General features: G+C 53.5%; 1 protein-coding gene across 2 annotated transcripts in view; it reads left to right on the top strand.

The window, feature by feature from the left end:
* The window catches only part of ZNF423 (zinc finger protein 423), a 327,403-nt gene that overhangs the window by 52,122 nt on the left and 262,392 nt on the right, over nt 1-12,889 (top strand). For both annotated transcript variants that reach the window (XM_060130610.1, XM_060130611.1), the window contains exon 2: nt 6,289-6,348. In XM_060130610.1, the coding sequence (XP_059986593.1) occupies nt 6,289-6,348 (60 nt within the window). The remainder of the gene's footprint in view (nt 1-6,288; nt 6,349-12,889) is intronic.

Here is a 12,889-nt window from a genome sequence, read left to right as displayed (position 1 = left end):
TCAGGGCCCACTCCATGAATCCCTTCATTCTATAGCTTCTCTCCAGATACCCTCATCCCACTCATCTGTCCTGCTAGATGAGCTCCGTGGATGACTTCTGGAAATGTCACTTTCCTGGTGAGGATGGAACAACTTCTATTCTGGAGTTCTTGGACTACTCCTAGAGCCCTGTGTGCTCCCTGTGTTGTAGATAAGCAAGGCAAGGAGAGAAAGGGAAGCCAGTGGCCGAGTGAGATCTAGGCTTCCTACCCCTCTGCCCAAGATAGGCCAGGGGAACAATTTATGAAAAAATTTCAGTAACCTTTCATGTTTTCATAGGTGCTGGTTCTAAAGTATGCATTTAAGGGGGAAGTTAAATATTACCAAAATTGCTGTAAAAATATATTACAAAGCAGCCGACTTGTGGACCCACCGACTATCTCTTAGTAAGTCTAGGTAACGTTTTTCCTCCAACTTTGGGACATACCGCCATTGTGTGTGTGTGTGTGTGTGTGTGTGTGTGTGTGTGTGTGTGTTTAAAAGCACTAGATCTGATGGCAGAAGGCTTCTGGTTAGGAGCGATGTTGTCCAAAAATAGATTGCTTTAAATCCTAGACCCATCTTCCTGGTGGTGAGGTGCTCAGGTGACAGGGGTGTGGACAGATTGATGGGAGGGTACAGAGAGTCTCAGCCCTTCTCGCACCCTGGCTCTGGGCAGATGCGCATGGAGGAGAATGGCAGGTGGTCTTACCTGCATCATTTAAAGTGTTAGTTTCCTCTCTTTTCAGCAAATGGCCGGGGAATCGTGGAGTTAAATTAATGGGTTTGTGATGTGACCCTGTCGCAAGGTCTTGGTTCCTCTGAGGGTCTGAGCTTGGTGTGAGGGGGCTGGCGTTGGGGGGCTTGGGTAGTTTTAGCTTTGGCTGCAGAGGGCCTGTACTCTTCCATGCCATGACTCTCCCCACCCCATCCACTGCCTGTCCCCCATCCCCACCAGAGAAGAGCCTTGAAAGTGTGGGTCCACTGGTTGAGTTTGCCCCCGACCCTGGTCATTTTGCCCTGAAGCCTGATGCCAGAGATGGTCATGGGCTATGCTTTATAGCACATCTGTGTGAATTAGAAAAAAGGCCAGCTGTGCCTTTGTGCAAAAACAATGGGTACCCCTTCCTCTGGACATTCATAGCCTTGCACCAGAACAGATAGGCTGTGGGCTAAATTTCAACCCTCTCTCACCACCTCTGCTGGGCCTCTTGTGCAGTGCACAACCTGGACATACGTACACAATAGTCTTTCCTGCTTTACACTTTCTCGTTCCTTGAGTTTGCTTAGTACTAAGTCAGGAGTGATGCTCCATTTCACGCTTGACAATGAGTCTGGGCTCTCAATGTGTCCTTTACTCTCCTGGGCCCTGGCCTGGTGTGGGTGAGAGCGTTTCCCCAAGGCTGAGCCAAGGAGAACAGCCATGTGCCCCTTGCCAGGCTCACCACCTCTGCTGGGGCAGGGATGCCTCTAGGGAGCCTCTGTCAGGCCAGGGTAGGTGCAACCCTTCCCTAAGGGTAAGGTGATCCCTGGGACAAAAACCAGCAAAGCATGGAGTGGTCCCTTCAGACCCTGGGACCACCAGCCAGAGGTGGGGCCAGCTGAGAAGACTCCTCAAATAAAGCCTTTTTTGGAGGGGCAGATTCTAGATCTTTTTGATGAAAACTATGGATCCTTTCCCCAGAGAAGCGCCTCGCTGCACACATGTCCAGAGGCTTACATCCAGGAGCAGGGCCTTCGCAGATCCTTGAAGACAGGCTGAGCAGCTGGCCTGTTGTGGATTTTGCGGTAGGGAAGGGGGCTTTTTGGGCCCTGCTGCCCTGCTGGAGGCCTCCTCTGATCCTCGGACCGATGCCTGCCTCTGCTTGTCTCTCTCGTTCACCTCCTGACACCGTCTGCCTTAGCACTTGTGCTTGAGCTTTCCTGCCTCGAACCTACACCTTGTCTGTCAACCCAGATCCTGCCTGACTTTGATCAACCTCCATGTGCGGCCCCAGTCCTGCCCTGGTTCTAGGGCCCCGTTTCCAGCCTCCCACCTCAGCCCCTTGCCTCCCCTTTCTTTTCCCTTCCGCAGCTCCATCTCCTCTGCATTTTCAAGGTAATGGGGAGCCCCGAGGAGAGGATACTCCTCCCCAGGCCAGGAGCAAGTGGCACTGGGGAGGTGGCTTATACAGGTGCTCACCTAGCACCACCTGCCCCTGCTGGAGGGTCTGTAAGTCCAGAGGCCCAGCACACAGGCTTTGGATCTCACTGGCATCTCATTGATGGTGGCAAGGTCATCCTGGTGCATAGACGGGCAAGCTGTGGGTACTCCCAGAGTAAGGGGGTTGTGGTCGCTTATGAGCCCACTGCTGAGTTGGGCAGACAGCATCTGGTGGGGCTCACAGGTGTATACACCCATGGGGCAGTCAGCCATCACAACATGTGATCCCAGAGTAGAGAGAGAACACAGAGTTCTGATCTGTCTGATGCCCTGAGAGAGCCTCAGAATCTTTCTTAACACACCCCAGGAACCATGGTGAATACGCTTTGTGCACTCTTCCATGGGAACATAGGCCCTGCACCTCCATTCCTTTCATACACACTTTGTCACGTATCCCCTCGTTTGCTGCTGCACCCCTACCCTGTGTGTTCACACTCACTCTGTGCCCCTTCCCCATGTGTATACACTTGTCCCCACGCGCCCTCCCTTTGTGTACATACTGGCCTTGTGCACCCACCCTGTGCTTACAACGCCCATCATTCACAGGAGTGGATCTCCCTGTGCTCCCCTTGAGGCTGGGCACGGCGGGGGTGTGTACTTTGGCCTCAGTGGTGCCAAGTATCTTATAAATTAAAAAGTTAGACGTGGAGTCTGGGGGAGTCCCCAGAAAGCCCCTAGCTCCCTGGCTGCCTGGGCAGCCCCTTAGGGTGTTGTCCATATTGGCCATTGTGCTGATCAAGTTTTCTCTGAGATGCTCACCCCTCGGTGTTCATCGTGCCCCTGCAGCAGAATTCCGCTTTGGGGACGGCTCCGGCCCCCCAGCAAGTGCCTGGCTCCAGCTGTAGGGGAGGCCTTCCTTGCTCTCTGCCTGCTGCCCTTGCCAGTTATCTTATTGTTGAAGAGGCCAGCCTGGACAGAAGAGGCCACCTGGAGGGGAGGAGAGCCTTCTCACGTTCAGGGTCGGGTAGCACAGGGCCTCGTGATGGTTATGGTGGGCGGTTGGGCGTCACTCTTTCTCATCAGGAGTGTTTATACCTTCAAAAAACATAATGTGGGCCAGGGGATGGGATGTCAGTGGGGTGAATGTCAGCAGTTGTAAGAAAGTGCATTCGTGCCCATGTCACTAGGCGAGTTGGCCCTCGCTGTGAGGGACGTGGTTCTGGGGATGCTGGTGTGTGATGCGGCCGTTTGCCTGTAATCATGTCTGTCACTTTGGAATTCCCCAGCCGGCGGCGTCGGGTCGCCCTCTTCCTCTTCCCACCTCTGCAGTCTTATCGTCCCAGGAAACAGAGCCTTGAATGCTCCCAAGAGCTCCGGAATAGCAGATGTTTTCTCATTCTCCTTCCCATAATGGCTGAAGCCAAATCTTAGGGAGGGAAGGATTTGGCATCCTAGGGACATCCTCCGGTTCAACGACTTGGAAGGTCACACTTCCCAACCAGAGAACTGAGTGGACCCAAGTGTGGGGACTTTTGCCCTGATACCTGGAGTACGTCGAGGGCAAAGGGAGAACTAGGGTTGTGCATCATGTCTTGGTCCTAGGTACCCACACAGATCTTGTTGACAGTGTCCTATGAAATGGTAGGCATGATGACCGTACAAATTGGCAGCAACCTCTCAACAGAAGCAATATATATATTACATTTTAAAGTAAGTAAACACTGAAATGGGAAGGAAACTGATTTTCGGGTGTGGCCCTGAAAGCTGCTCACGACTACTCCTTTCATGCACGGCCTGCTTCCGATCGCTTTAGGCGTTACCCGCCTGTGTTTCGGAGGCTGTCTGGCTGGAATCAGCTTGGGGAGTAAATCAGTTTTGCCTGCCTCGAGGTCTCGATTCGTAGTTACGAAGCTGCATATTTGAAAGCCCCACCCCAGCTGTAATGAGCTGAGTCAAACAATAGCTTTGGTCCCAACCCAGATCGTCTCTGCATTTCATTGTCTTGATGCTGAGTTTCTACTCTCAGAATGCAAACTTGGGAAAGAGAGGGCCCTTGGTTAGCATTCCTTGGCCTCTGCTCAGTGACGTGGATGTGCCCTCTTGGGCGAGCTGTTTCTGAGGGTTGAAAGAAAACATGTTCTCTGAGGCTCTATGGGGGGGCTGGTGTAAGATCACGGGTGGACAATAAAGAGGGTCAGAGTCACGCAGAGCAGGACTTGTTAATTCCGAGAGCTGTTCCAGCCCTGGCACCAAACCCACCTGGGTGCTTGAGCCACTGTTCCAGTGGATGACAGCTGTCATCCCATTGAATCTTCCCAATACCACTGTGGCTGAGGTACCATTTTTACCTCCGTGTTTGAGATGGGAGAACTGAAGCCTAGAGGTTAAACAATTTGCTCGAGGTCATATAATTAGAGGCAGAATCGGGGTTTGAAGCCGGTGTCTGACCACAAGCCAACCTGCTTGTTCCTCTCCCAGCTCGGCCGCCCGGCATGCTGTGTACCTGCCTTCTGAGGGGCAGGTTGGGGTTGCTGCGTTCCAGTCTTGAGTTGCTAGGATTCTGGACAGCATCCTCTGTACCTCAGGTGGACACAGGAGCAGCCTTCGAGATGGACGGTCCTGGGTTCCAGCCCCAGCGTTGTGTGGACTCTTTCTAGCTGTAGGACCTCCGGCACGTCACGTCACCTCTCCAAGTGTGTTGATGGGGATTAAACACACGGAGAGCAGTGCCTGGCTCACAGTGTGTGCCCACGTAGAGACAGCGTCATCGCAAAGAGAACAGGGTGGTACGTGGTGGCTTTAGCCTGCACATGTGTAGAACTTCAGAGCCCATTAAATCTGAAAAATACTGTGTGTGCACATTTTTGGCTTAAACAGAGTTCCATTTTACAAAGTCCATAACCCAGCTTTAATATTATTACATGCCCTAGACTGGGATTAATTCCAGGACAAGAGCTTTAGTATGCTGTATAGAATTTCTCCCGTGTTCTCCTAGTGCATGGCCTCCACGGCCACCAGCCTGGTCTCACACACCGGGCCGCAAGGTAGTGGGGACACCTCACCCCTCCCCAGCTTCATTCTGTGGCCTCTGGGGTGGAGTGGAGAAGTGAGTTGCTTTCTTTCTTTCTTTTCTTTTTTTTTTTTTTAAATAAATTTATTTACTTATTTGGCTGCATTATGTCTTCGTTGCTGTGCGCGGGCTTTCTCTAGTTGCGGTGAGCGGGGGCTACTCTTCATTGCGGTGCACCGGCTTCTCATTGTGGTGGCTTTTCTTGTTGTGTAGCACGGGCTCTAGGCGCACGGGCTTCAGTAGTTGTGGCACGCGGGCTCTAGAGCACAGGCTCAGTAGTTGTGGCGCACGGGATTAGTTGTTCCGCGGCATGGGGGATCTTCCCGGACCAGGGCTCTCGAACCCTTGTCTCCTGCACTGGCAGGCGGATTCTTAACCACTGCACCACCAGGGGAGTCCGGTGAGTTGCTTTCTGATGTCACTGGCCCAGGACTGCTGACCACGGAAGAGTCGACCCCAGCATGTCCTGAGGTCTGTCTGTGGGTCAGCTCTCAGTGTAGAGGATAGCACACCATGCTTTGCCAACCTCTGAGAGTCACTTGTTTGTTTCTTGGAATAATCGAGAAAGCCTTCACATCTCAGTGGTGGTCTAAGGGCTCTTGGTAGGAGGTCAGTGTCTGGAGGACCAGGAGGAGGACTGAGATGAGAAGAGTAGAGTAGTCTTCACTCTACTTCTGTGAATGTCAAATGGCTTTATCTCAAGTGGATACTCTGATTATAGATAGTAATGGCCTGTCGCACTGCGTAGAGAAAGATTCTTATGCTGTGTCTTGTTTGAGGCAGTGCTGTGATTGATCTGTGATGTCTGCCAGGGGCACAAGGATGGGGGAACCATACAGATACAGCACTTATTTGCTGTTTATGTTTTGTTCTGATTATTTTACATCTCTGTGAAACTAACAAAGGCCTCTTTTGTAGGCTTGACCCCTTTGCCCCCTGATCATGGGTATTATAGGGACCGCCACAAATGATCCTTCCTCCTTGCCCTGTGCCCCACCCCAGTGACCTGTTTGCACAGATTTAAAACTCACAGGCCCATCTCTGTTCTCTCTTTTAGTTGAAGAGGGGGAGGCCTCGGACTTCTCGCTTCCCTGGGATTCCTCCGTGACAGCATCAGGTAAATGCCCAGGGGCTGGTGGGAGAGTTGGTGGGGGTCCCGGGGGGCAGGCTCAGGAACTCAGAAAGCCACCCAGCTGGTTATGGAACATACTCTTCCTGTCACATTCCTATCTCCAGTCCAGATTACCCCATGCAACACGATTTTTATATCAGTTCCATATGGTCAATAAAATCTATTACATACAGAGACTACTATGCCTTTATTCCCCTGGGGACGGTGTTTCCATCTTGTGGGCACATTCAGATGGGCCACCACACCCCGACTACACAGGCTTTTGAAGCTCCCTGCCATGGGCGTCGCTGCACATTCATTCCAACCTAACTGCATAAAAGCCCCTTTAATAGGACATTTAAACCCCAATCAAAATCAGAATTCCTGTATTTGCCTTCCGGGAAGGGGCTGCATTGCACTCTCGGGCGTGCAGACCCGAGCCCAGGCCTCCAGGAGTTGGTAACAAGGGGAGGTCAGACTTGTGGGGTGCCTGGCCATTGTGGGGTGATGGGGGTGACTTGGTAGTCAGGGGACTTGGGTTTTGCAGCTCAGTTCTGCCCTAGCTAAGTTCCTTCCTGTGCCTCAGTTTCTCCAGCTATAAAACGAGGTGATGAATGAGGTTTTTCTCACTGTAAAGTTCTGTAATTGGGAGCTGCCTGTGGAGCTGGGGATGGGAACTGGCTTGGGGTCCTTGGGAGCTCCTGAGCGGAGAGCACGGTGCTCCTGTTGGCTCTGCATCCAGCGAGCACCTTCCTTGGCAGCAGGGCTCTGGCTTCCTGTCTGGCAGGCGCCAGGCTCTCCTGCCTTGTCTCCTGTCCCAGGATCCTGACCACCTGGCTCCGGCTCCACAGGGGAGAATCTTGGGCCTGAGAAGACCTACGAGGGAGTCATTTAGTCCCACCGCCTTCTCTTTTAGGTGTGGAAACTGAGGCAAGGAGGGAGGTATGATCTGGGTCAGTAGTTCCAAGAACGAGGTGTTAGGGAACAGGCATATGAACATTTAACACTTGAATGGTTACACGCTGAATTTGTGATTTTATGGCCATGTGTGATTTAAGATGATGCGGAAGTCATTTAAGTGAGAAAATTAAGTTGACAAAGTTTTAAGTAACAGTATGTAATGCTCGGAGTCAGCAAAAATCATGAAGGTGGCTCCCAGATGAGTGAAATTTGGGAAATGCTGGTATAGACTGGGCAGAAGGGGAGTGGGTGCCAACACGCGAGCCCAGGTTCCCGGACTCCTAGTCCAGTGCTCTTTGCAGCAGGATCTGTGCTGACTGGAGAGTCTGAAGGGTCCTGGCTGGGTCCTGGCTGACCCAGGCTTGGGCACTGTTGTGTCTGCAGGTGCCTGGCCCTTGGTGACAGGGGCTCCCTCCAGGGCAGGGGCTTTGTCTGAAGGCAGAATGGGGAGGTGCTCAAATTCTTGGGAGGAGAGTCCAGAGTTAGGACAGGACTTGGGGTCCACACGGGGTAGGATCGGGGAAGGGGCCGTGTGGTCCCTGCCCTGTGGCCTTCTGTGCGGGAGAGATGCACTCCCCATGGCTGGAGGAAACACAGTGAGGTTATAAAGCTCGGCATCTCATCCAGGCGCACTGACAGACTTGGGGGTCCACGTGCTCAGGCACGCAGCCAGCTCTGAAGAGGGTCCCCACTCTGCTCCGAGCCCCCGCACCAGGAAAGCACCCAGCCTGGTCGTGTCCCTATAAAGTCTTCCCTCCCAGCTGTTTTCCCAGTGGTGTCGGTGGCGATAGGACAGTCAAGGACAGCCGCGGGGTGCCAGGAGGGCGCTGGCAGTGTTGCGGTGGATGGAGAGGCCGGTGCAGGGAGCGTCAGGCGCCTGGGCTGCATCCCTAGGGCCGGCCTGCAGAAGGCAGGGCAGTGCCAAGGGGCTGCATGGGGGCCTGCGTTCTGCGGTGCTCTGAGGCCACAGCGGAATGGCCAGCCCTCGGGCCTCCGGGGCGCTCGGGAGTGGCGAAGGTTGTGGAACTTGCCCGTTTCCAGCCAAGAGCTGAGCACGCCCCACGCGCGTGTGCGGGAAGAGGTGCACCGCTCCTTGTGAGTCCCTCCGGCCCTCAGGGACTCCCTGGTGCCAGTCAGCTTTGGATCGTCTACTCGGAGATGGGGAAAGGGAGGGCAAAGCATCCCGGGCACTGGGTAGTCCACAGCCGGGCAATGGATTGTTTTGTTTTCTTTGGCCCGTTTCTGAAGATTTTTTTACAGTGCATTCATGTGATAAATTTTCCTTCCCAGTTCTGTTGGGCTTGGGCTATTAAAGTCAGCTTGTATTCCCTGAGCACGGGACTTGTGAGATGGAGCAAATCCCGGGTGGCAGGATGAGGTCGGTTTGGGAGGCAGCCCTGGAGCCGGGCATGGATGTTTAGTGAACACTTACTTGGTATGTGCCAGGGCATGGAGCAAAAGCTTTACCTCCAGTATCTCATTGGGCCATCATGACAACCCTATGAGGTGGGTGCTATTTCCAGCAGCAGCTCCAGAATTTCTCCGTGGGCTGGTTGGGGGCCGGCATCTGGTAGAGGACAGGGCCAAAGGCCTGGTTGAAGCTGCTTTAGTATAATGCTTTTCATTAAGCTGAGAAAATGTCACTTGGCTGCATCAGAAAATGGGGGCAGGTGCCAAAGAAGATTATGGGGGAGCAAAGCCTCCCGAGCCACCCTTGGCGCTGTTGCTGAGAATCGCTGTCCTCACTTGGCGGATAAGGGAAGGAGGCTTGGAGCTGTGTAGTAGCGGATCCACAGTCCCCAGCCAGGATGCTGTGGAGAAGGGACTCGAACCTACGTCCTCCTGCAGCCAGAGACTGGGGTTTAGCCTCTGCACCGCCTGACACTGGCTAGGAGACAGCTGAGCAGAGACCTGAAGGCATCGTGGGGGCTTTGGGAAGGTCCCTGGCGTCACAGGACCCAAGGTGGCCATGGAGGATCTTTTAGCTCATCAGCCCAGAGGAAGGCAGGGTGAGGTGAAGAGGGTGGGCGGAGAGCATCTTACTGGGAGTGCAGAGCTTTGAGTACCAGGCAGCTCCTCTTTGTGGGGACCCAGCCTGCCTGGGGTGCAAACTTCCCCTTGCCTGCTTTTCCTGGCTCCGGGAATGTGATGGAGAACTCCAATAAAGAAGCAGAATGCACAGTGGCATCCGCTCCCCGTGGGGACCCTGTGGCCACTGCCCCCAGCAACAACCTGGCCTGCTTTGTCTGTGCCCTTGAGTCGGGGCCCTGACAGTCATGGGGAGCCCGGCTTGGCAGGGAGGGGAGTGAAGTGATCGGCTCACAGCAGTTCTCCCGCCTGGCCAGGGGGTCACGGGAGGAGGGAGCGCACTCTTGCCTCTCTGCTGGCAAACATGGGGCTGCTGATAGTGGAACCGGGGGAAGAAGCACTGCATTCAGAGCCGAGGGACGGGAGTGCCTAGCAGGTGTGGGATTTTAAATCATTCCCACTGCGTCCTGTCTTTTCTTATCCATAAAAAGGAGGATGAAGGGACAGTATCTTATAAAGAGACAATTTAAGTGAGAGAATTTTTTTAACATCTTTATTGGAGTATAATTGCTTTACAGTGTTGTGTTCATTTCTGCTGTATAACAAAGTGAATCAGCTATATGTATACATACATCCCCTTATGCCCTCCCTCTTGCGTCTCCCTCCCCCCGACCCTGCCTATCCCACCCCTCTAGGTGGTCACAAAGCACTGAGCTGATCTCCCTGTGCTATGCGGCTGCTTCCTACTAGCTACCTATTTTATAAGTGAGAGAAATTCTTAACCTGTTTTGAGCCACAGATGCCTTTGAGCATCCAAGGGAAGGAAGCGTGTGGATTCTCTTCACAAATGCACAGAGCATTTTGCATGTGATTTGGGGGGAGGCGTCACAGATTACTCCCAAGCTCTTCCTCTTGCCGGGCCATGGGTTCAAACTCCTTAGAAGCGTGAGGGTCCTTTGTGAAAGCCCCACAGGGGTCCCCAGCTCAAAGGCCCATCGGAGGTGGGCTGGTAGCACAGGTGAGCGGGCAGGTTTGGGGGGCACTGTGAATTGCGACCCAGGCCCTGCTATGGGGGCAGCCGTCCCTCAGTGCTATAGCTGATTGTGACAGGGCACCTGGCCCCAGAATCACCAAATCATCTGAGTTTTGGTTTTGTTTTTTTTTTTTTGCGGTACGCGGGCCTCTCACCGTTGTGGCCTCTCCCGTTGCAGAGCACAGGCTCCGGACGCGCAGGCTCAGCGGCCATGGCTCACGGGCCCAGCCGCTCCGCGGCATGTGGGATCCTCCCGGACCGGGGCACAAACCCGTGTCCCCTGCATCGGCAGGCAGACTCTCAACCACTGCGCCACCAGGGAAGCCCAGCAACTCGTATCTTTTTAAAGCAGCTTTATTGAGATATAGTATGAGGGTTCCAATTTTTCCACATCTTCACTAATATGTGTAATTTATCTTTTTTTTGGGGGGGATTCTAGGCTTCCTAGATGTGGAATGGTATCTCATTTTGGGCAGTTCATATATCTGAAAAACATTGTTCAGGTCAAAGAGTGTCCTTCTGCCAGCTGGTTTCAGCCTGGCCACTGTTAGAAGGTTGTCCAGTGTGCTTTACCAAGGTTCCACTTTCCAAGTTTAACTTTCCAGGCCTATCTGCTTCCTGTCACCTGCCCCCAGCCCAGCTCAGTGGGGAGGCCCTTCCTCCCTTCAGTGCTTCCTCTCTCTTCCCTCAATCGCTTTTGCAATGAGGTGTCTGAGTGGCAGGTGCCAGGATGATCGGAAGCTTACCGTGTGGGGTTTCAGGGAACCAACCCAACACACTGAGCTTTGCCTCCCTTCCCCTGGTCACCAAGTTTGAGCTGGGAGATGAAGGGTCTAATCACAGTCTCACTGGAGCCTCCCACCTCCCTGGGCCAGGTTTCGGGACAGGTTGGGCTTCCTTCCATCATGGCTGCTCTGGACCAAGCTGGGGATGCAGTGCCAGAAGGGCCTGGGGGTGGTCTGGAGACGGAAAACAGTTAATTTGTTGACAAATACTCATTGTCAATGCCGGGGCAGGTTAGCCAGGTTTATTTCTGGCGTGGTGAAACACACACACTTGTGGTTGGAGAGGAACACTCAATATAATCAACTGTTTGTGATGGCCCAGCAGCCTGAGACCTTATTGGTGTGATCGGAGTTTCAGGCCTTCCTGCCACGTTACAGGTCTCATTGTTCTGGTTAATGAAACCAACATTCCCATTTCTGAGCCACTTCTAGGAGCCAGTCCTCCTTCTCAGTGCTTTTCACATATAGAAAGTGAGGCACAGAGACGCTAATGACCTGCTTCAAGGTCACACAGCCAGGAAGTGGCAGAGCTGGGATTTGAACCCAGGCAGCTCAGGCATGAATGTAGCATCTAAACTGTAAATGGCAGATCTGCCTATGAGAATGTTGTTTCAGGCTCTTCATTTCAGGGGATCTAGAGGCTTGGGGAGGAGGGTCAGCTCAGTGCCCAGGTCCCTCCTGGGTCAGATGGAAGAGTCTAACTAGGGCCAGGCCTCCTGGTTTGCTGCCCGGAAGGAGAGGAGGTGCCTGTTTTGAAGGCCTTGTGCACATTTCCCAAATTCAAAGGCCAGGTCTGGAAAACACTGGGTCAGGCTCTCTTTAGAGACTCCCACCAGCCTGACCCCAGCCCACCTCGCCCTGGGCCTCTGCTCATGACCGTCCTTGGGTGTGGGGCATGTGTGCACTTTGCGGGGTCAGGGGGAGGCTGTGTTAGGGCTGCAGGCTCTGAGACCTGCTCAGCAGGGAGATTAGAGTGGCATCTGGGTGTCTGGTGCCTGGGGGGCCTCTTGGGGGAGGGATGCTGGAAGCCTTTCCTTTTCCTTTTCCTTTTAATCGGACTCTGGGTAAGCTGCGGGGTAGCGGGAGTGGTCAGTGCGCCCACCACGGACAAAGGTGGCAGCCTTCTCACCCCCTGCAGCCCTTTACATCCACGTTGTGACCAGTGGGGTGGACGGAAATGTCTGGAAGACTGGGCCTTTCACCGCAGGGAGTTGAGGCCCCTCGGTGCAGCCCAGCCTGCACTTCTGAACCTTCTCAGAGCTGCCTCCCCACCCCACTTGTGTTTTCCTAGAGCATGTATTTATTATTTCAACTACTTCACAGAGACTCCACCCACTACCTTGTGCTTCTGCACACTCGCTGTTTACATTTCTCTTGGCCCCTTTGCCAGCTCCATCCGTGTCTAAAAACCCTTCTCTCTAGATGAAGTGCAGGGTGAATGCACCGGCGGGGTCCATATAGCCCCCATGAGCCCCGAGCTTCCTGGAACCCCTGGATCCACATATCCTGCCCTTCTTAGCAGCTACATGGGGGTCTCTGGGTGGATGGGCATTCATTTTCTGAACTGCCCCTCCCTGCTGGACACTTGGACTGCGTTCAGTTTTGGAATCATAAACAATGCTCTGACCAATGTCTTTGTGTAGGTGGTCTTTTCCCCTTTGGAGTTTTTCTTAGGGGCTCCCAGGACCTTTAAACATTTTCTTCAATCCTCAAATCAAGGCTGGAGAGACCGTCTCCCTCT

The sequence above is a fragment of the Lagenorhynchus albirostris genome, chromosome 19 (genome assembly GCF_949774975.1).
Source record: "Lagenorhynchus albirostris chromosome 19, mLagAlb1.1, whole genome shotgun sequence".
Classification (NCBI taxonomy): Eukaryota; Metazoa; Chordata; class Mammalia; order Artiodactyla; family Delphinidae; genus Lagenorhynchus; species Lagenorhynchus albirostris.
Note: the sequence above shows the minus strand (reverse complement) of the source record. Positions and strands in the feature narration are given on the sequence as shown.